This window comes from Brugia malayi (genome assembly GCF_000002995.4).
Source record: "Brugia malayi strain FR3 genome assembly, contig: Bm_v4_Chr1_scaffold_001, whole genome shotgun sequence".
NCBI classification, from domain to species: domain Eukaryota; kingdom Metazoa; phylum Nematoda; class Chromadorea; order Rhabditida; family Onchocercidae; genus Brugia; species Brugia malayi.
In genome coordinates, this window is record NW_025062475.1 from 10222965 (window position 1) to 10246057 (window position 23093).

General features: G+C 33.2%; 3 protein-coding genes across 5 annotated transcripts; 2 read left to right on the forward strand and 1 right to left on the reverse strand.

The window, feature by feature from the left end:
• Positions 1–476: 476 nt before the first annotated feature.
• On the forward strand, positions 477–13524 carry Bma-set-16 (F/Y-rich N-terminus family protein; the record flags this gene model as incomplete). 2 transcript variants are annotated; one of them, XM_043077381.1, is made up of 40 exons in its annotated part: positions 477–562; positions 750–1042; positions 1286–1421; positions 1537–1737; positions 1914–2193; positions 2397–2578; positions 2660–2812; positions 2920–3194; positions 3515–3651; positions 3722–3856; positions 4046–4192; positions 4355–4514; positions 4749–4834; positions 4940–5062; positions 5148–5396; positions 5452–5580; positions 5690–5839; positions 6042–6188; positions 6307–6443; positions 6684–7084; positions 7325–7552; positions 7656–7763; positions 7885–8088; positions 8401–8557; positions 8629–8758; positions 9170–9335; positions 9591–9721; positions 9856–9948; positions 10021–10110; positions 10318–10410; positions 10514–10657; positions 10892–11074; positions 11148–11330; positions 11443–11673; positions 11766–11916; positions 12005–12144; positions 12230–12437; positions 12546–12814; positions 12988–13215; positions 13432–13524. In XM_043077381.1, 40 exons carry the CDS (start codon positions 477–479, stop codon positions 13522–13524), a joined length of 6837 nt encoding a protein of 2278 aa, XP_042933315.1. The 2 variants fall into 2 exon arrangements, with proteins under 2 accessions (XP_042933315.1, XP_001895813.2); XM_001895778.2 differs by having other exon boundaries at positions 3725–3856; positions 10324–10410.
• Positions 13525–14644: 1120 nt separating this feature from the next.
• Positions 14645–16818, forward strand: Bma-smi-1 (survival of motor neuron protein-interacting protein 1, putative; the record flags this gene model as incomplete). 2 transcript variants are annotated; one of them, XM_043077383.1, is made up of 5 exons in its annotated part: positions 14645–14740; positions 15105–15236; positions 15446–15532; positions 15824–15997; positions 16564–16818. In XM_043077383.1, 5 exons carry the CDS (start codon positions 14645–14647, stop codon positions 16816–16818), a joined length of 744 nt encoding a protein of 247 aa, XP_042933317.1. The 2 variants fall into 2 exon arrangements, with proteins under 2 accessions (XP_042933317.1, XP_042933316.1); XM_043077382.1 differs by having other exon boundaries at positions 15824–15967.
• A 422-nt stretch (positions 16819–17240) lies between these two features.
• Positions 17241–23088, reverse strand: Bm6668 (Protein-tyrosine phosphatase containing protein; the record flags this gene model as incomplete). Its single annotated transcript, XM_043077384.1, has 11 exons — positions 17241–17261; positions 17600–17716; positions 17948–18178; positions 18535–18816; positions 19449–19741; positions 20043–20206; positions 20766–21004; positions 21291–21467; positions 21724–21845; positions 22181–22413; positions 23078–23088. The coding sequence occupies 11 exons, from the start codon at positions 23086–23088 to the stop codon at positions 17241–17243; spliced, it is 1890 nt and encodes a 629-aa protein (XP_042933318.1).
• Between the last annotated feature and the right edge of the window lie 5 nt (positions 23089–23093).

Genomic DNA, 23093 nt, shown 5'->3' on the forward strand with positions numbered 1-23093 from the left:
CTGTGATTGAACTTTTTCCATTGTACTCTTTCCAAATATCTTTAAAGTGATGAATTGTAGAGGCTAATAAATGTGCACTTTTTAAACACTTATTTTGTATGAAATTTCTTGAATAAAGGTTTTATTGACTTTGACAAAATTTCTCCTAGAGAAGAATTTTGTTAAGGACAAAACAGTTGATATCAAGTATTTTATTTTTGAAGTTTTACCACTCTATTATGATTATTGTCAGTTATCTACTTTCTTACAAGCTTTTGTTTCTAGCAAAATTGTTGTGGAGACAAGTGTTCAGAATAGCAGCGAAAGTAGGTAATGGTTTAAGAGAATGTCAGCAATAGTTTAAGCCGTACTGTAGGATTTTATTTTTTGTGTTCCCGAGTATTTATGTGGTTCAACTCATCGGACTAGGGTGACGAACTCATTTTAGGGTTATTATTTGTTTAATGGTGGGGCACTAATTGGCATGCATTATTCGCATGAACTCGTCAAGTCTTACTTGCGCACTCTGTACTCGCCCAATTATATCAGCTAGCAACGTTCGGTCGTGCAGTTCATGCCGAAAGTGAGTATCTTCATTTCCTCTTTAGTTGTAACATCAAAATCTGACGGAAAGAGTTAAGGTATGATCGTGTTGCACTTTTGCCGTTCAGAAAATATTTTCAGATGATTCAATGATTTGTTACTATCTAATTGCTATTGAAGCAGCTCTATATAAAATATGAATATCAGGAGATGGATTATTCTTACAGGTTTACGCATTCGGATTGTGACTCCGACTCATTAAATGCAAATACGATAGAAACCGAATATGTTTGTCCAACATGCCGTAATTCGCCGTTGGTCGCAGATGCAATGATGATATCAGCTGGGAATAGTTCTGTTGCGGCATCACCAACTTCCATTTCCACTCACGATGAAGCATCGCGTAGCATTCCGCTTGACAATCCATATTGCATGGATTCACCTAACAGAAGCAGCCCTTTGATGTCATTATCTCAATTGGATACTTTTGGCGACTTTTTCAACATTCATCAATCTACAGGTAGTAGTTTACAGTTGGAATTGATTTCTGCAGTGCATAATGCAAAATTGCTACCAGACTAACTGTTTTATGCTATTATCGAAGTAGTATTAAAGTCGTGTCACAAAATCTTTGAAGATTTTCCCTTTAATAGCAGTATTTCTAAGTTAAATATATAATAGTAAGACGAAATGTAATGAGTTAGTTTTGTTAATGGAATATTTCCATACCAAAATTGAATGCTAATATTAACTGAAGTTATAGGGCAAGTTCCATCAATGTCGCCATCTGGATCTACCGCACTAAGTGGACCTGTATCTTCCTGTAGAGCTTCTCCCGGTTCATTTCCCGAGTTTAATAATACTGGCGATACAGCTGATGAACTGCGCTTCAGTTCCAAGTTAGAGTTTTAAATCGTTTCAACTAGTTAATTTTAAATTAAGATTTAAGGCGAGTATAGAATGTAATATTTAGGAAAAAAAATGGAAAGGGTAATGAAAAAAATGATCTTTCAGAAGAGAGCGGAGTGATAATTCTAGCACCGTCAGCCGAACATCGCGTGGTGGAGGAGTAAAAAAGCCTTGCGGTCGTGGAGTAACTCCGCGAACGCGTTCACTTGCTGGAGTAAATAATGATTTAACCGAAGTAACTCATTCGCATCGGGGAAAACGAGGTGGAAGAGGTAGCAATAAGAATGGTAGAGGACGTAGACCAAGGTTACACTTTAAACAAATTTATATCGATGGTTATTTCTGTCAGAGATATTAGGAAAACGCCAACATTTGATATTTTAGTCTGTAGTTCTCAAACAAACGCAATATTAACTTTGGATGCGGTAATTTCTTATTATGTATTAAATCTGATTTTCGAAAATGGTATATGTTTTGTATAGAGGAGGCAAGACGTCAGCAATGTTAGCAATGGTTAATGCGGCAGCGGCAAATCGAGATGCAGATCAGGACAGTTCGGAAATGGACGACACTCGGCATCGTATGGAAGAAAATGATTATATCAGGACAGTGGTTGTAACGTGTGCTGAGAACTCTTACTTTTTACAAATGCCATTATGTTTAATTTGTGGTAGCATTGGAAAAGGTGCTGAAGGAACGATGGTGACTTGTGTGACTTGCTCACAAAGTTACCACACATACTGTGTCGGACTGCATGATAAGGTGTGTTTTTGAGTAGCGAAATGCAATAGATGAAGCGGAATATGAGATGGTGACCTGCTTCGAAGGAGTTTTTATTTGATTCACGCATTAGTTTTCGTGATGCCATTCTTGCTACCATGAAAACTACTGCTTAGCCAGGATATCTTTCATTTTTTTTTTGAGAAATCGAGTTGTTTTCTAGCATGAAATATTAACTTCTTTAGCTCAATTCCACAATAGTACGGAGAGGATGGCGTTGTTTGGACTGCACGGTTTGCGAAGGGTGCGGCGATGGACATGACGAATCCAACTTGATTCTCTGTGATGAATGTGACATTTCATACCATATTTATTGTTTGGAACCACCTCTTGAACGAATTCCACATGGGCCGTGGAGATGTAAATGGTATATTTGACAAATTATCTTTCTAAAAAATTTTCATATAGATGTTGATAAAGCAGTCTTCTACTAATGAGACGTTTTTAGGTGCTCAGCTTGCCGGCGTTGTGGTAACCAAATATCCAACATTACGGATAATCAAAATTTTTGTGAAACCTGCTTCACACTTCGGAAATGTCCTAAATGTTTGCGACTTTATGAAATTGGTGATAATATCATTAAATGTCAGCATTGTGCAAGGTATTCTAACAGTGTTTTACATTTGGTTGTCCATAAGTTTAAAATTCCATTCAGTTTTTTCTAAATAAAAAATTTTCTTGTTTATGGACTAAGATAAACCTATTTAGATGGCTCCATGGTAAATGCGAAGAGTTGTACGGTGAAGAGATGTTTGAAACTGCATCAGAAAATGGTTTCCGCTGCTCGCTTTGTCGTCCGCAAGGTAACGTAGTTGGCGATGCTTTCAACATTTTGGTGTGCGATAATGTAACGATGAACAAGTGTGCACTCGAAATATTGCATTTACGCTGTGGTGGAGCACTTTTTCGCTATCCCAGCTCTGCTGATTCTGTCTACGATTTTCCATCATACTTCTTTGCACCGCGATCTCACTCATTTGAAGGTTGAGGCCTTTTAAATTCAAAAATTTTTTTGCATGTTATTAAAAGTTTCTAGTTTAAGCTTTTCAATATTTCAGATAATTGCAGTTGTCAAGTATGGGTATCTGTTGAAGTAGTCTGTTAATAAAATAGGGATGTTCTAATTATTAATAGTCTAATTGACTTTGGTAGATAATAGCTAATGCTGTTAAAGAGTTTGCTAGACCTTTCCCTGAATTTTTGTAAATGAATGCATGTAAAGGCATCTCAGTGGTTTTAATTAAACTTGTGAGCTGTTTCAGTACCCTTCTTTATGACCAAGTTTTATTTATAAAGTTTTCAGAACCAATAGAAGAAGACGATCTAGAGAGTTCTGGTTTCGGAATGAGTGTAGGAGTGAGTGGTCGAGGTCGAGGAATGAGAAGTGGTGGTCCTGGTCGACGAGTGATGAAATTGGGTGTTGGTGGATTCTTTGTAAAGGTATTTCTTACCGGCTTTCACCCTTTTTTTTTTTCAGTTTACTTTTCAACTTATGTTAATATTGTTTGAGCAGGTACCTCGACATCGTTTATCAAATGCGGAAGACGAGAATGGCGTGGAAGAGGATTCTGCAAAACCAAAAATAAAACGCTTCCGAAAACCAAGAAGGTCACAGCTGGAGGACAATTATCCACCAGTTATTCAAGTGAGTCGGACAAATAATTCGTTCGTTTTGATCTAGTTAACTTTATATTACATACTAGAATCGTTAACCTTGATAGAATCACTGTGTTATATTCAGTCATGCATTGATGTATTGCAGAAATGCGTAACAGTGAATAAAAATTCACCACGTGCTTAGGAAAACAACGTGAAATATGAATTTTGTTTTCAGGAAAGCTTTTTTGGTATGAGGCCAGTTGAGGGAAGGTGTTTGTTAGATGTTGTAGTGGATGAACCGAATTTGGTGGAACATCAAAAACCAACTTTAGTCATCGATAGACAAAAAGAAGCCTGTGAACTGAACGAAATGGATTCTGAGGTCGATATGTCAAGATATATCGCAAATATTTTTTTAACTGATTTTTCTCAGTCTTTCCAGCACATCGTAGCAATGTTTTGAACTTGATCGTTGATGTTGAAGGAAAAATTTTTCCATTCTTCAAATGTTTGATTTTAAACGTAAATCGCATTCGAATTTTAGGCTTTGCATGAAAGTGAAAGCCTTCTGGGAAATATAACGGAGAATGATATTCTTGGCAATATGGAAGAAATTGATTTTGATAATTTGGATTTAAATGAACTACTGTTGGATGGTGATGAAGATGACGACGATGATGAAGCATTGGAAAATGCACTGAGTGGTATTTTTTAAAACTAGTATATATAGTCCTTATTAACCAAATGTAGCTTTTGACTTTTTTCTTTAATATGCAATATTCGCTAAATAGGTGCTTTCTTAAGCCATGACGAAGTGCAATTTGAAACATTTCGTATAGATAAAAAAATCAGGAATAATCTAGGAAGCTAAAAATGCATTATTTCAGCAAAAACTTTCATGCATTTAAGTTTCATTAATTTTATAATGTGTATTTCAGATAAAATGGGACCACCCAGTGAAGATGGTCAAATAACCGCTCATGGTGGTCCTATGCGATCTCAGACTTTTTGTTCAGGGCAGCAGGTATTATTTATGTACTTTCTTTAAGAAAAGTTAAGTTAATTATCAAACTGCTTTTAGATTACTTGGAGCTGCATTACGGACCACTGCATTATTTCTCTTGTTTAGACTCGAAGATTTACTATTGCTTCAACAAGTAATCTAACTCAGGGAAGTATTCGTTCAAATGTGCATATGCCTCCTGGTTACAATCAAACCGGTATTTACACTCAGTCCAGATCTAGTAGTCAGGTGTTTCTTTAAAATCTCCCTTTTCTGATAGTTTTGAAAGCTGAAATTATTATTTATAACTCATAAGGTTTAATAATATTTTAAGCTGGGTGACACTTGTACCGAACGAGTGAATCAAGCAACAGAAAAGTGGGAAGAAGATGAACCATTGGGAGAGCGTGCTACGAAAGCTGCCGTTCTTTATGCGAATATTAATTACCCGCAGTGGAAGGAGCAATACCCGGAATGGCCAGAGCGTGTGAAACACATTCATCGAATGTGGAGATCTCTGGATGCTAGCAGTAGACAACAGTATGTAAATAAGGCAAGAGAAAATCGAGCAAATAGAGTAAAGGTGAGAATATTTCTTATTTATATAGATTGCTTATATAGATACAAATACATTTCAGCAGCCTAGAGCAAAGCGTATTACAACGTCGGCAACAACTCCTACTGGTGTTGTTCGAGCTATTGTTGGTCCAAATCGATATGGAATAATCCCAGGACAAGATAATATGGCAGGATATTGCCGTTCTGAGGTAAAATATTGTTTTCGAAACATTGTTCTACGTCTTTAATTATGGTTTGAAAGATTTGCAAGTTTTACAAATTGCATATTCGGGAAGAATAAACTTTGTTCATGTTTAGGTAGAATATAACGAAAGTTTCAAAGTTCCAACAATGCCTTATGGTGCTGGTGAATGTATGATGAATCAAAGTGCGTCTGTAGGTTCCGTAGATGTCTCCATAGTTCAACCCTACGGAGCAGCACAACAACATTATTATCATTCCGAACAAGTACTTTCATTTTCAATTCTTTCAATAAGAATATTTCTAAAAGGTCATTCTTTTCTATTGTTACAAAACAACTAACTCTTAAAATTAGTGAAGTCATTGTCGTAGGACTAGCAGTGAACATAGATGGATGTCGATAGCAGCCAACAATTTCGTTTATCATTACCGCCCCAACTTAGCACCTTAAAAATTGATAATCTTTCAGGAAGGTGGTTCATTTGCCAGTGCATCTCAAGTTAGATCAGCGCCTGTTAGAAATCCCCAATCTTTGATTGCGCATTTGAGCAAAGAAGTTTTGGATAATTATAGTTTGCTGCAGAAACGAAGCAATGAATTAGCGAAATATCAGTTGGTATGTGTAGCGTCACTACGATTATTTTCTTATGACTACACACCACTGCAAAAATTTCGATCTGATTGATTTTCTCAAGATATGAAAATATTTTCTATCTTGCAGAACATAATTTTAGGCGATTGAAAATGATTTAGCTCGGATGCGGAAGCAGAAGAAAAATCTTACCGCGAAAAGAAGACAGTTGAACAAAAACAATCAGCAGTACGACGCTCACGGACAACGGATCGAAATTGAGCTGAGCGAAACCGACAGGTATACTTATTACTATTGTTCCATTTTATTACCAGTTTTGGTTGAAACGGAGTGAAAATATCAGTTCATTAAATGTAGTGCTTTCATCTGTACCCAGATGTAAGATGAATGCAGTGTTTGATGCAATTGATATGAATTCATGAGAAACCTCATCGTTAGTTCATTAAAATAAATATGGTTCCATATTCCGTGATTCATTTATAGTTGCTTCCACTTTGCCATTCTCAATATTTCTTGCAGACATTCACTCACAACACTTGCCAATGCTATACCGATCCGGCAAAAAGATTTAGAAAATTGTAAGCGGGACATTAAACTTCATTCTTCCAATGTTCGTGATTTTGAAGTCAAAAACAACATACCACCAGAACTAATTCCACAAATGACACCTGTTGTGCAACCTGTTGGCCTGCATGTAAATGCTGCACGTGCAAAACAGCTGCAGAGCGGTACACCTCCTACACCTAATGATATGATGTCTTCAAACAACGGCATTCGACCTCCGCCATCATATCCAGCATTTGGTATGGTGGGTAACTATCGACCTCCCTATCAGTCTGGCGCTCAGATGTCTGAATATAATCATTCTGGCTATGGTACAACTCCAAAAAGTGAGACTGAAACTGCGCAAATATGTTCGGGTATAACTGTCTTCTTTTTTCAGAACTTTTATTTGAAAGCACTAGTTTTCAGGATTTACCACAAATTTGTCTTACTGTTCATTTATGAAAAGTTTTAAAGTTGGGTGAGCTATGAACTAGCTTATGAAATTTCGTCTTTTTGTATTTTGCACTAAAGGATTCTGAATATTCTTTTATTAATGAAAGTTGAGGTTAAAATGTGTGCACAGTTAATACTAAATATTTTTGATATTTTTAAAGACTCTCCAACACCACCTAGCGGTCGACCAGGATCATCCAGTTCAACAGAATGGCAGTGTCGGGGTGGAAGGGGAAAGCGGAAAAGACGTGACGATGATCGGAATGATGAATGCAAAAGACCAGCAATGCTTGGTGATGTTGCTGCTGAGACTCTAACTACGCAATTTGAGCGAGATATTTATGACGTTGTAGATCGCTTAATAACGCAAGCTGTTATTATGGTCGATGGTATACATCTTTTTAAAAATTTGAAACGATATATATTTATACTTTTTTTTTGGAATTAACACCAAGTATCTCGCAATATTATGTTCTGAGCCATATCTTTCAGGTGCTGAAGCTGCTCGAAAAAGTGGGATGCTGAAAAGACTTTTAGAATCACAAATGAAAAAAGAATATACCTCACAAAGAAATTCTTTTTCTGGATTGGAGTTTAACAGTAATTTTGTTTAAAAATTCCAAATGTTGGTCGAACAATTTTTTCATTATTCGACCAGTAATTTATCCTATGTGGGACATGAAGATTTTTTGCCTTAAATTCATCACCCCCTCTTTTTCAGTCCCTCCAAAGCCAAAAAAGAAGCGTACTCAGCAGAAGAAGCTTGGTGTTGGGAATAGTAATGAATATGAATTATTGCTGGAGCGGATTTCCACTCAACTTCGTCTTTGCCCACAACTTCCTCGAAGTGCAATTGAACCCATATCGCGTGTTGGTCGCTCATCTTATTTCATGTTTGGTATTACGGATTTACCAGATCGAATAGGTTTGTCTAAAATCTGCAAAAAGTTTCTGTTTTTTAAAGGATTGAAATCCATCAAGTTTATTCAGTATAATATAAAATGAGCAAATGAAGTGTATAATCTAATAATATCATTGTAGAATTTTTTTTTTCCATTGCAGTTAGTACAATCTCATAATTGAACGTTAGTCTTGGATTCTATTTAATCGATCAGTTGACCAACTTGGCAGTTTTATTGCGAATGATTTGTATATCGATTTAGTCTTACTTAGCTTACAATATAAGATTCTGTTTACTGACTTCAGAAATTTCGTTTCAAATTTTCTTATCTTTTAGATAAGCCATCAATTAAAGGGAGCGAAATTGGTGATGTACGACTTACTTTTATGGGCGATTATTATACGCGTCTCTTTCAGTGTCCTTTTGATGAAACTTCACTTTATCAAACAATGTCTGATTTCGCAGCTGATGTTAAGCTGCCGGTTTTATACAGGTTAGTTATATTTTTTTTCATGTTTTGAAGTTGATTTCATCACTTACTGATAAATCAGTATGCACTTTCAGAACAAGATACATAGCTCCAAGAGGGATACAGGAAAGAGAAAAACCTGTGAGTAAAATGCGAGCACTTTCGGTTGTTCGTCGTTCAGGTTCTCCTCCTTTACGGCAGATTTCTAGAATACCTGAATCAGTAGTACCAGAGGCTCCACCAAGACATGCATTTTTCAAGGCCTGTAAAATTTTATTCATTCATGCGATGCTTTATTAATCAAATTCCTAGAATATGAATTTCAAAATGTTTTACAGATTCTTATTTATAAATAAAATATCCGTTCAAAAAATTGTGAACATCCACTTAAAAAAATTGTGATAAATGCGAGTAGGAGATTTCGATATAGCGAAAAATAATTGGAGACAAACTTGTAACTTCTGTTGTTTGAGCTGAATTAATTTTTAATGTTAGAATTTCTGCACCACTTTATCCAGTCTTCAATTGAATGTAATTATTGAAATTGAAAAAGTAGTGGTAGTAGCAGACTATTATATGGAAATGGGATTTTTAAAATATTTATCGAAAAGGGCATTGATTTGAAACATATTTCAGAAGCGTGAGTCACCAAAAAAAGTAGGGGTCAGTATCGTATTCGAAGGTCCTGAAGGCAGTCTTGATGCTGAAGCTGGTTTGAGACAGTTAATGGTGCTCCTTGGTATGGAACAGTTACCAGATTATGAATTTGATACTCCTCCTCAAACTCCTGAACCTTCAAAACGTTAGTTGTCATATTCCCTTCCAACAATCCTACAATCTTTTTTAAAATGATACCATTCCATCTCATGTGCAAAATGATTCTCCAGTACTTGTGATATGATTAAAAAGCGACAAAAGATAGAAATTCCGAATTAGAATTGAGCTGAATATTATTTCAACACTGAAAATGAAATGATAACTTTTCTTGGAGTTTGGCTGAACACATTTGAATTGAAATGTAGAGCTCTTCCTTACCGATGGATATGGTTTCCTTCAGGTGATCTTGGTGAAATCCAAAAGACCGAATCACCAGTGGCTGATGACTTTACTTGTCGTCACTGTGGTGCCTTAACTGATCAGCCTGCTGTAAGACAGACAGCTCGCCAACTTGGAATCATCGATCATGAAGTTCGCTGCATTGTTTTCCTTATTCCATTTTTTTGTAATTTTTAAAAATTACAATTGTTGTCATTCTTTATAATATCTAAACATTACTGTTGTCACATTTCAAGAACTGTTTGATCAAAAATAGTTTATTTCAGCCAAAAGATGAGACATTAGCGTTCTGCTCAATGAATTGTTATTACAATTACATGGCTAATGCGAAGGCTGCGTTATCACCGGAAGATCTTTCGGTTTTTGTTTCCTTATTCCGAACCATTTTTCTTTTGTTTATTTTTTTGATTTGGCTAATTTTTGAATTTTAGAGAGCAGAACGTTTTATTGGTGCTGAAACACTGGCCAAACTTCGGCAGGCAAGCGCTGATAATTTTGCCAAATATCTTCATCTTGGAAAAGTAAGTTATATCTTTTATTGGTCGCTGAACTTATTCGTCAAAAATTTAGACAGCATCCTTGATTTTTTGAAACATTAGGGAAATTAACTATCCTTTACCATTATCCGAACAATTTTTATTCTTATGTCGGTATTACCTCTTAAATGCTTTTTATAATTCCCTGTTCTGCTTTTTCCTTTTTTTTTTTTTGCATCACACATTCTGCAGTTTAAGGGGCAGTTAGAATCGCCTGGGAATTCAAACATGTGTTCACCATTGAGTGACGGTCGTGTTGAGTCGGATGCAAGGAACAATATTCAGGTTCATTTTTTCTGTGCTGTGCTTCTCAATCTTGGTTCTAGTATTGAGAAGCGCATATTGAGATTATGTAAAAGATAGACTGTACTTAATGAATTCATTATAGATAATTCAAGCTCGAGAGCTGTCATTATTGGGTGATCAGAACATTCAGAAGGCTTTGGAAAAGAAATGGAAAGGGCAACTGTGGATGCAATATGATGCAACAATTCTAGAAAGTTTCCGTGAATTATCAATCCAAACTCGTCAGGTGAGTAAAACATTATATTCCAGCATTCTTAGCATACTTGTTTTCAACATCTGTTCAAGTTTTTTGAGAGTGTCGCATGAGTCTTCTTATTATCAGTTAAAATTACAATTAACCTTAGCAATTATTTAAAAAGAAAATTTGAAACATAGCTTCACTTATAGAAGAAAACAATGAAGACTACATTAGGAAATTACAAAGAAATATACGTTTTTTTTTTTTTTTTTTTTTTTTCAGAAACAGCTGATTGCCGATCTTCAGAGCGTTTTACATTCCCATTGCATAGATCCTACCGAAGACAAACGGCAGTGTGCGTTTTGTGGGCAGCATGGAGATGGAGCATTAGATGATTGTGGAAGACTTTTGAACGCAGACGCAAATACCTGGGTGCACGTTAATTGTGCCTTGTGGTCAGAAGAAGTTAGTTTCATCGAATGGTAATCCATAAAACTAAGACTTTTCTAAAGGGATTGTGAAATCTAAAGTTTTACAGGTTTATGAGACTTCTGCTGGTGCGCTTATTAATGTAGAGGATGCACTGAGACGGGCGACAAATGTGATTTGTTCAATTTGCCAGCTCATGGGTGCTTCACTAAGGTGTTACAAACTTAACTGTGAAAAGAACTTTCATATTTTTTGTGCCAAGTCAACAAGAGGAAAATTTATGAAAGATAAGGTGAAATCTTTTAAATAAAAAATGTAATTTTTTAGAATCTTCCAACTTCTAGATCTATCATATTCTCATTTAATTGAAATGTTGAATCATTTTATTTTGTTCTTATGTTTAGACTTTTATTTGCGAAGAGCATGATGATTATCGGAATGACTTGGTACTCGACCATTTAAAAGCGCTGCGTCGTATTTATATCGATCGTGAAGAAAATCAGTTGATAGCAAAATTGTTTCATAGTGAGGCTGATAGGCTAGTTCTTCGAGTAGGCAGCCTTATATTTAGTCACATTGGACAGCTGCTTCCAGAACAGTTGAAAGCGTTCCATAATTCAGATCACATATTTCCGGTTGGTTTGAATTTCTCAACTTTACTGAATCAGTGATTACGTTTTTTATTAAGGCATAAATTGAGACTTTAAAGTTTTTCAATTATTTTTAGATTGGATACAATGTGAAACGAATTTTTTGGTCGGTAACTAATGCAAATAATCGTATTCAGTACCAGTGTACAATTTGCGATAAATCGTCAGCACCGGAATTTGTTATTTCATACGAGGATGGTCAAGAAATACGGGAGAATTCGGCATCAGGTTGGTTGACTGCTTATCTGAAGGAGAATTCTCCTCTTCCTGTTGATTTTCTACATTTTTGATTTATAAATATGTGTGCGTATTTAAGCTGCCTGGAATCATATATTAGTGGAAGTGGAAAGAACACGAGATAAAGATGATGGATTATTGCGTTTGTTCCCAGCGAATCTTACTGGAGATAGTTTATTTGGTCTTACGGAAGCAGCTGTCTCAAAAATGACGGAGTCGGTAAGAATGGAAATTTTCTTGTGCGGAATTTTACCGCGAAATTTAAAACAAATATTGATATGTCTTTTGAGTTGGCCGATTTCAGTTACCAGGAGTGGACCAACTCATAACTTATACTTTCAAACACGGGGGAGTTCCTCTGATGGACTTGCCTTTAGCGGTCAATCCAAGTGGCTGCGCTAGATGCGAACCACGATTTCGAACACTTATCAAACATCGTCGCCGGAACCAGCCACCAGCAGCGACTGCTCGGTCGTCCGTTAGTACTGATGTACTTTCACGCGATACAAGAAGTTTGTTCTTCACAAATTATGAACAAAAATAGCTGAAGTTATGGGCAACTTCTACTATTGCTATTAGTTTTTGAATTTTTAAGAACTTAAATTTCTTCTTAATTACAGCACGTGGCAGTAGCAGTTCATTATCCAGCGTAGATGTGTCTGCAGGACGCGGTTCATGTAGTACAACATTAGATTGTTATGGCGGACGATGGGAACCCGGACAACTGAGTACAGCTTATTACTCTCAATATCAGAAGATGAAGAAAGAGTGGAAAAATACTGTATACTTAGCTCGTTCACGTATTCAAGGATTAGGATTGTATGCATCACGAGATATTGAAATGAATTCCATGATTATCGAATATAAAGGCGAAGTAATACGTAGTGAAGTTAGTTTTTAAAAATTGATTTTGTAGATTAAGTGCGAATTCCATTTCTATTTTTAATTTACTTTCCTGTAATGTCCTACATTGTAATTTTCTGCTATTCTAAAGGATATACATTGCTATTCTTAGCAATGATGCATGTGTTTTATAAGGCACTAAGCCTACGCTACTTGAAGGTTGGTGAAATGCGTGAAAAGAAGTATGAAGCTCAAAATCGTGGTGTGTACATGTTTCGTATTGATGATGAAAAGCTTATTGATGCAACAATGGCTGGTGGTCCAGCACGATACATCAATCATTCGTGTGATCCAAACTGCAGTACACGTTTAGTTGATTCGGGTCCTTGTGGTGATGACAAAAAAATTATCATTATTGCTAACAGACCAATAAGTGCTGGAGAAGAAGTAAATATTCAAGTGTTTTTAAGTTTTTGAAATTTCGCACTTTTATCGCAACGTTTGTTTCTATCATACCAGTTTTGAACCAAGTCGTTTTGCTATATTTTGAAAAAGGATCACTTTCTCTCATAAAGGTGTTCTTGGTAATGTTGTCTAAGTGAAATATTCATCCTTTGGATTCAATAAAGTAATTCGCAAAACAATATTTTCACTTTTTTTCAGTTAACATATGATTATCAGTTCGATATCGAAGATGTGGCTGATAAAATTCCTTGTTTATGTGGCGCACCGAATTGCCAAAAATGGATGAACTGAGTCTTCTGCATTTTTTTTTTGAAAAGTTTTCGGTGGTTTAATTTTTATAATAAGTTCTCATTATAGTTCTTTTTTTCACACCACTGATGTTTTCATTCGTGATTTTAGGAATGTAGTATAGGACAAGAACACATTTTTGTATGCTCACCCGTTGTGTAGGCTGTTTTTTGTTTAGTCTTTTTACCTGGAGTCATTTTTCGAAGTTGTCAAGTTTGATTTTTGTTAGGAGATCATCTTGTGTGACGGTTTCTGAAACCATTGAAATGAAATGGATTTCTCTACTACTGTAATATAGTCTTTGATTTTTTTAAAGCAATCACATGTGTTAAATCAGTTCCGGGAGAAAAAAGCGCACTTTTTTTGTAATCATCTATATTTCACTTCGAACATCTCTCTCGTACTTTGGATTTTAAAGCAAATCTCAGTCTTTTGTAAACTGCAGTAACTTTTTCCTAATTCCTATTTTAAATATCTAAAGACAGTGATGAATCATTGTATTTTGTTGTCATGAAATTAGGAGTGAAAAATGTTTTTATGTTCATTAAATTTTATATTTTTTATTATTCATAACATCACGGATTCGTGCTGTTTTCTATTTCTCAACGTTACATTTGTTACAAGCAAACAAAGAAGTGAGTTCGAAATGTGAGAAAACAGTCATTGGCAGTTGAACATATCTGCATGAATATTAAATGTATTTGGAATTTGAATTCTTTTTAATAACTTTTCATTTTTTACGAAAGTTTCCTTTATGTCTGTTAAATTGCTTCTTTTTTCACTTAGATATGTGTAAAGATAATTAAATGGGTGAATTGAACAATGATATGCTTTTTTTCTGGAGAAGACTCCATAAAGGAACTACATAGCTATTTTCTACTGTTTGGGATAGCTAAGTTCTACATCATCCTTATGCCTACGGTGGTTTGTGATCTTTTGCAAAACTCTTGTTATTTCTCCAAATTTTTGTTTTATCTTTTTTTTTATTCTTGACTTTTTTTTGCCTCTTTCTTTATATCTATCTGGACGAAATGCTTTTCCGTAGCATATATATTCTATTAGTGTAGTTAGCTTCATCATCGTCATTGGTTTTTTAGATTGCTGGTTAAAATAAATCTAGGAAATGGAGCAGGAAGCAGTCTTTGATGTTGGTGATTTCGATGAACGAGATGTCTCGCTAACTGAGACACCTCGAGATCCATCGCATTACCTGCAGCAGGTTACTAATTTAACAAATATTTCCTTAAAGAGGGAAGCCGTTTAGGAACACTTATTATTCATTTATTTTGATTGAAGTACACGTAGTGTGCTGGTTATCACAGTACTGCTGATTGTAAGTCAGCAAGCAAATACATTAAACAGTTATGTTTTGATGAAGTTACCAGCATATCTGGTTCCAGTAGAGCATGATTGGAATAATAGAAAATCAAATTTTTTGATTTTGAAATATTGGGAGAGTGGAACTTAAATTTCATGGCATAAAGGAATTCGAGTACCAATTCAGCATGCTGGCACAGATTTGAATAAGAAATTGTAAAGATGTACAAATTGAGTTCAAAAATTTTATTCTTTTTTTCATGCAGGTTAGTGTATCGCGTGCACGTTGTCCAGAAGTAGTTACAGCAAAAACGATTCCACAAAAAATTGCCTCTTCTGCAATATCGGAGGATTTATTGTTCAGCTGTGAACCGCCTTCTAAGTGGTCTATTGCCATGGTAAATTGGCGTTTTTTTAAAAACTGAATCTTATGTTCCGAATAAGGAGATTTTATTTTAAAAAACTTCCCAAGAAAAGATTGAGTTTTGCCGTAAATTATTTTGCTCATTGTTCTATAGTCCTTTTGAAACATTTCAGCTATACATATGTTCACCTTATTTCCTAAAATTCATATCTTTTGGAATATTAACTAGCTATTACGCTTTAGAGTAATAAATTTTCAATGCAACGATCTCTTGTTGATGCTCAAAAGTGGCGCTGGAGAAAGACTATAACTTTTAAATGGCCAAGCTTAGTAAGTAATCCTATTGGTGTTGCTGAAGTTCTTTTCTCGATGCAACATGGACTTGTCATGTTTGGTTTATTTAAAAGTCTTTTTTAAGAATGGAAGAGTCTTTTTTAGGTGTTATTTATTTACCATTCAGATCACAGTAGATTACTGTATTTTCATCTAAGTTTCTTTTTTATAATATGATTAATGATAGATAGTATTTAATAGAGAAAGTATCTAATCAATTATCATTCGTCGTATTGTTATTACTTTTTATTGATAAATGAAATAATATAAAATTTTCTCTATGTTCAGAAGGATCCCGAGGAATGGCGTGTATTCTGTTTAGAAGAACGGATTAACTCATTTCCAATAAAAGTAAATGATATTCCAAGGTTTGCACATCATCGCGGTAATCCACCAACATTACAACTCGTGTTCAGTTTATCAGAACAACAAGTCAACATTTTGATTCAATATCTTATAGATGTACAAGTTTTAAATCAAGTTCTTTATTAAAGTAAGAAGTTGAGTTAGAAAGATGATTACTTCATAGGGCAGAAATGCTGAACGAATATATAAAAAATAAACAAACAGTTTATCTCCAAATAGATTATCCTTCATTTTTTTGTTTAAAATTTTTAGAAGTTTGAAGTGCTTTGTATATTTGCTTGTAAGTTACCATTTTTAAAGTGCATTTATAAGTGCCAGTTTTATTACGAGAGCTACAACACATCAATTAAGGTTATTTATTTGCATGAGATAGTATTGATTTGCTGCTTTTAAATAAATTCCGAAATTCAAGAATAATTAGAAACATTCTCAAATATAAGTCATATTTGAAATAGCTGAGAACTTCACCATTTTGCGAGTTGTAAATAAAATACAGTTGTTAATAGTTACATGATAAAAATACCGTGAGATGATAAGTACGACATGATACTTTATCTATGGCTGGAAGTGGTATCACAATTCATTTATTCTAAGGTGAATTGAAGACTTCATTAGAGTTTAACTGATATTTAACAACTCTAAACTGCTTTTTTTGTTTTCAGGTTTTTCTTGAGGAAGGGTATACGAGACCACTATTTGAATGGATATACGCACTAATGTTGGTATTACAGAAACCGTTAACGCACAATGTGTGTTCAGCGATACGGCAACTGGCTAAACATTCACGTGTCTTACGAAATACGTTGGATGAAAAAACACAAAGTGGTAGCACAATGCACGAAGAATTCTCACTGTTTATTGCAGTTGTTGGTGTCTATTTCGAGCAGTTAGATATTGCCGATCAGATTTCTTCTTAATTTATCTTTATTTACATTAATTTCGTCAAGTGCCATAAATGCATATCACAAAGTCTCTTGTTGTTATCTTCATTTCATTTTGAAAAGTAATAAAAAAAATAAGGATACCACTGCCCAATAAAGCAGGTGTTATTTTATTCATACTTTCACTATCATATTTTCAATTATTTCATTAATAAAATCCGAATCGATAGACTTCATGACTCTATCATTCATGAATGACAAATCACAGCAATTTAATGTGGATGTTTATAAATTGTATATAAAGATATTTGTTTGTTTTAATTCTGTGCAATTTGTAGTTAGGAAAATGACATAAGAAGTTAGGATAAATGTTTATTGTTGAATGTAATTTAACATAGGGAATTATTTTCAAAATATATGCAATAATACCGGGAAATTTGTTGAGAATTGGCCATGTACTAATTTGGACCTTTGCTTTTCTGAAAAATTTCAACTAATCAGTTTTTATTTCACAGGAATGCTATTGATTAGTGCTACCTCTGTAATGAATTTAATTCTACGTATAATATGGTCAAAATGTTTACCTTCACTAACAAAGTAATATTTAACTAAAGGGAGCTAGTGTTGAATCACTTCGATTTGTTTAATAATATCGGTTTTGTTTACTAAACATTGTCTTTTGATTTCATTGCTGTTAATTTTATGCTTTAAAATCAATAAAATATTCATGTATTCCGATTATATATATATATATTTGTCCTTAATACGGTTAGACATATTATATATTTTATGAATAAAATGAGAAATATTAGGAAACCCTTGATTTGGAAGAATTTTTTCGCAAATTTTCGAGACTTTCTGTATTTTCTTTGTTTGTATTTACTGGCATAATTGCAACATACTCTGCTCCATCATCCATGGCTCTATCAAAATACTAAAGCCATTATTCAGTCTTTATTAAAATGTTTAATTACGAACGAGAAATTCATCACTCTTATCATTTTGTATTTTAAACTTTTAACAGATCGGTAAATTCCATCTTTTCTCAAATTCTACTATTACAAATTACATTAAAAACGCAATGAAATCTCTACTGAATTATAAGAATTATAAGATGGAAAAACAAAAAGATGTAGTCTTCGATTAATAGAAATGTGAAATTGACCTCCTCCGGAAGCATATTCATCATATATTTTTCTGCTACATCTCGACTTTCCGTTTCAGCTGCACCGTATGTACGCGCATAGAGGGGTTGCATGAAGACGTAATCAGCAGTATCAATTTCATCTTCTCTTGGCACTGGATTCTCTTCCATTTGCTTAATTTTTCGGACTTCATCACTGAGGAAAGCATATACTGATTTAGAACCATCTTCTTCAACTTCTGCTTTTCCTGTCTAAATTCATGTTTTTTCTATTTGTTTCTTAAATTCTCAGTTATTATAAAAATTTTTTGAAACTATCAATTTCAGTTTTCTTTGTCATCACGCAGACCGTTAAAATTTTTGTCATTAAAATAATGATAATTTATATACTCTTATATAATTGCAGTTATTATCTCGTTTTGCTGCATATTTAATAATGTTTTATAAGTATGCCAGTAGTATTATAAATGGCATATTTTGCTTTTTTAGTTTAAATATTATTTAAATTCCGTTCTATGTTTATGAAAGAAAATAAGCAAAAAAGGAGAGAGAAGGAGGGGGGGAAAGATGATGATAAAAAAAGAATTTGCAAAGGATTGATATGTCACTTCAGTTTCTGCGATTTTTGATTCTTCAGCGACTTTTTTCACTTTACTATCAAGAACTTCAACGTCTAATGCTTGATCATCCTTTTGCGCATTTTGAACAACATTCACTTCAGTGGATGTCAATTTGTCATCTTTTATTTTCCGCTGTTGCGTACGCATTGATGTTTCCATTTCTTTACGATACGTTTCCAGCAGTTCCTTTTGCGCTTCTTGATATTCTTGTTGAAGACTGGCCTGTGAATGTGATAATTTTGCCGCTGTCACTCGTTGTTGTTGTGTTGGCTAGAAAAGAAAAATAAATTGATTAAAAGAAGGAAATTTTTGGCATTAAATATAGAAAATTAATGATCAATCGATTGATGGATTTGTTTTTTACTTATTTATGATCACATTTAAATTTAAAGCATTAGGTAATCAATTAATAATATGGATTAGTGCAGTTTCTTAGCGATTAATAACAAATGCTTAAATTAATCAAGGGATTTTCTAACCAATACTTATGCAGGTACACTTGAATATTTCCTATTTTTTCCGACTCATAACAAATGATTGGAATAATTCCCCACTTTGTGTTTTCTCCTCTTTCCTTTTCCCATTTAAATTTAATTTAATCAAAACAAAAAATAACTTTTAAATTAGCTCTAAAATATCGAAGTCTTTTTTCTTACAAAATTTAGATTTTTATTAGAATATGATTTTGAAATTATAAAAACAAATAGTTGAAGAAAATAATGAAGGAATAATTATACTGGTGCAAATTCTTCGGCTCCTGTTGCCTAAAAACAAGCGGAAGTAAAGTAGAATTCGACTATAATTTTTTTGCATTTTTTGCCAAAAATCAGATTTTAAGGTCTAAAATTCGAAAAAAGGACAAAAAAGTGCAAATTAATAGTCAGTAATTCCCGAGGAAATACCGTTTTCTTTTTTATTGTTCCTTTCTTTTTTTTCTGTTGTTGAACAGGCCTAGAATCGGTCCCTATAGTCGATACAGGAGTAACATCCTGACTTCTTGGTGTTCCGGTCGAGACTGGCGACCCTTTTTTTGATATTGTTATTGGCGATACTGATGATGTTGACAATGCCGTTACCGGTTCTGGTGTGATCAGCTTTTTGGGTCGTGATTTTTTCCTTTTTTCACGGATCGGTAACGGAATTTGCTTCCGATGTGTACGAGTAAAATAAAATTGCTCATAATCGCGGCAAAATTCTAGAAAATTACGTTAATATGCTCGAAAATAATATGATGTTTAAGTAAAAAAAGTGGCTGAAGTAGTTTATGTAACTTCAATCAGAAACAAAAACATGCATGCACGCGTGCATGCCATCGTTGCAATATACTGCGACAGCGTGGTATTTCAATATTTTACATTTCATTAAAGTTACTGCAATCATATGTGCTACAAATGATTCCTTTATTTTTACCATTTCAATTTTCGCTCAGAAATCAACTAATTAACAATAAAAAAATTATCCCTAAAATTTTTTTTGATTTAAAATTTTAAACTTGCTTGCAACAGATTTATCGGAGACGATACCCTTATTAACCAATCGTTGTATTGTAAGATAATGTATGTACAAATATTGTTCTTCATTTTGAACCGCACGTGAACGTTGTGATCTAACTGACCAAATAATATCCGTTACTACCGGAATACGACATGATAACAACGTTCTGAAATAATTTTCCTTAATTTTGTTAAAAAAGAATTTTTCAAAAAAAAACAAAACAAAACAAAAGAGTTTTAATTCAGATAATTCGAGTAGGAATATTATTACATGATTTATTAAAATATTTTTTGCTGCTCTTCTTTTTTTTTGTTTAAGTTATCAAATATGATTAATTATCCTTTTCGTAAGAGATGATGAATTTATAATAATAGAATATGAATGAGTTAATAAACTAAATTACCAATTTTTTTTAGCTACCTGTATTCTTCATTCTATTTTCATATTTAATATTAATACTCTATTGGATCAAATAATCTTTTATTTAATACTTGATCTATTCTATTTTATGCAAATTAAAACATAATAACATTTTAATTCGTACAAAACTTTTACGAATCATCTGATTTTAGTTTTACATCAAATTGCTTTTGATTTGACAATCTCTTTGAAGGTAGTATTAGTTTGTCACAAATAAAAACACTCAAGTTTTCAAAACTTGAGTGTTTTTATTTTTTTTTATTTTTGTTTTTTTTTATTTTTTCTAAGTCAAGATTTAAACTTGCCTAGAAAGTAATTCGAGTACCACTAATGTACCTGTCCGTCCGATTCCAGCTGAACAGTGTATAACAGTGGGTGTTTTTCGGGCTCGAGCTGAACTAAGTAAAGTATACGGTACGGTTAATTGACTTGGAACAAATCTATCAGGCCACGATACCCATTGATAGTGCGCAAGCGGACGTCGTGCACCGCGGTATGTCAACAGTAGTGCAGTACAATGTACATCTGGATCACTTGTTCGTTTCTGGAACAATTTAGCATTAGCATTCATTCTCTCCTAATACACAATTAAGTGTGTCATTTTCTAGTGAGCACTTTCTTGAAAGCTTCCAGATGCAAAAATTTCATCAATTTTAATTCATTACTAGCTTATCTAATTTTATGAATCATTTTTGTGTTTCATATTAATTATTAATGTATCATTTTTACAAAATAATTATCATATAAAAGGTCATATAATATTTTCATTAATTGCTTTTTCAATCCAATACGTGGTGAATTTTTAGCGGAAAACGAACATGAAAACTTACTTCGACAGCTCGGATTGTGATACCACAAAATGTAAGCACTTGGCCTTGATTTAATGGCCAATATTGGGCACATTTGTTGCGATTTTCTTCAAGCGTACGACAAAGCATTATAATTAATTCAACATTTTCCTGCCAAACCATACGCCAAAAATCACCACAAGTTTGATTCAGTGGACCCTTAACATAATCAGTATGACTGCATTATTCTTTATTGCTATCATTATTAGTAATAATATTTTTATATAATAATATAATAAAAGCATTAATAATAACAATAATAGTGAATAAATAAAATAAATACATAAATGATTCACATTAAAAAAAAGAAACTTTTTTTAAGAATTACTAATGGCATAAAAATTATGAATGGAATAAAATACAAGAGCAGCAGGAACGTAGTGCTGGTAATAAGTAATTGGTAAGGAATTAATACTTGTGTACAAATGAAAGGACAATCGAGAAGTTCACTGTTAATCCAGTTCGCATGTATGAAATCACCTTGATCTTCTGGCCACGGTTTGAGGAACACACGAGTGTTATCCAAGCATATAATGTCTGCAAACTTATTCTTCCACTAAGTCAGAATTAAAATATTCGAAATTACAGTCTACATTACTATTTATTATTACTGTCATTGTCATTATCATCGTCAATAGTGCTAAAAGTATTGCTATAGAATGATCATATCAAATAGGAAATTATACAATAGTATCTAGAATCAAAAAATAGGCATAAATTAGTTTGCTAATTTTCTAAACAAAATTCTAAAAGTAAAATGTACTATTATAAATTATTTCACTTAGATTAAACTCTTTCTATTAATGTAGATTCATTTCAGAAGTATAAGGTAATTTAATGAATATAATTTAGTATTGATCATGAATATATACCATGATATCGGCATTTGGTACGATTCACTTTTTGAGCATTAAATGTTAAATCATGTGGATGTGGTCCACGTGCTTGTAATTTACAAAAGCTATTCCGCAACCCTTCAAGACCTAATATATTTGTTTGTTCCGCAAATGCTTTCATTGCCGCAATTGCCACTGACACTTTTGATGCATCTTTCGTCGCAGTTTTATTTTCATTTATTTCTTGATCAGTGTTTTTTATGTATTTCCTGAATTACTATTTTCATTTATCTTATTCATATAACAATATTTCTATCCCACTTTTCCTCAAATAAATTTTTTGTTTTTGGTGTGTTTTTTTCTCAACGTTATACTAAGAATATTATTTTATTAAATAATAGATGGATCAAATATTTAGTCAATAAAACTGATTTAAGAATTCAATAAAAGTTCATGTTTGTTAGTAAACTTTATACCAAATTTTTTTTTTTTATACCAATGTAATTTCATTTTTTTTTTTTGTAAAAATAGTTAAGTTAAATGTTCAAATCTTTCTATAATGAAAAATTTGAAACAAATGATATATACGATATCAAAGAATAAACACTGGAAGTAAAACTGCTAGAAGTTATATGTAATTATCACTAATATCAAACAGTTGTACAAATAATGTAGTTACTTATCACATAAATAACCATATTATTCCATTTCATAACTTATCATTTAAATAGAGTTAATGCAGAACAATAATAATTTGACCTTATTTTAGTAATTTTGAATTTTTTCGCATTCTTGAATGATGAAAATAATGAGCAAATAATTTGAGTAATACTTCATCCAAATATAAATAATTTAAATCAATAAGTGATTATAATTTAGAGTAAACCTGAAGTATAATTAAATTAATGATAATAAAATCCTGAATAATGACACCTTTTCTTCATCACTT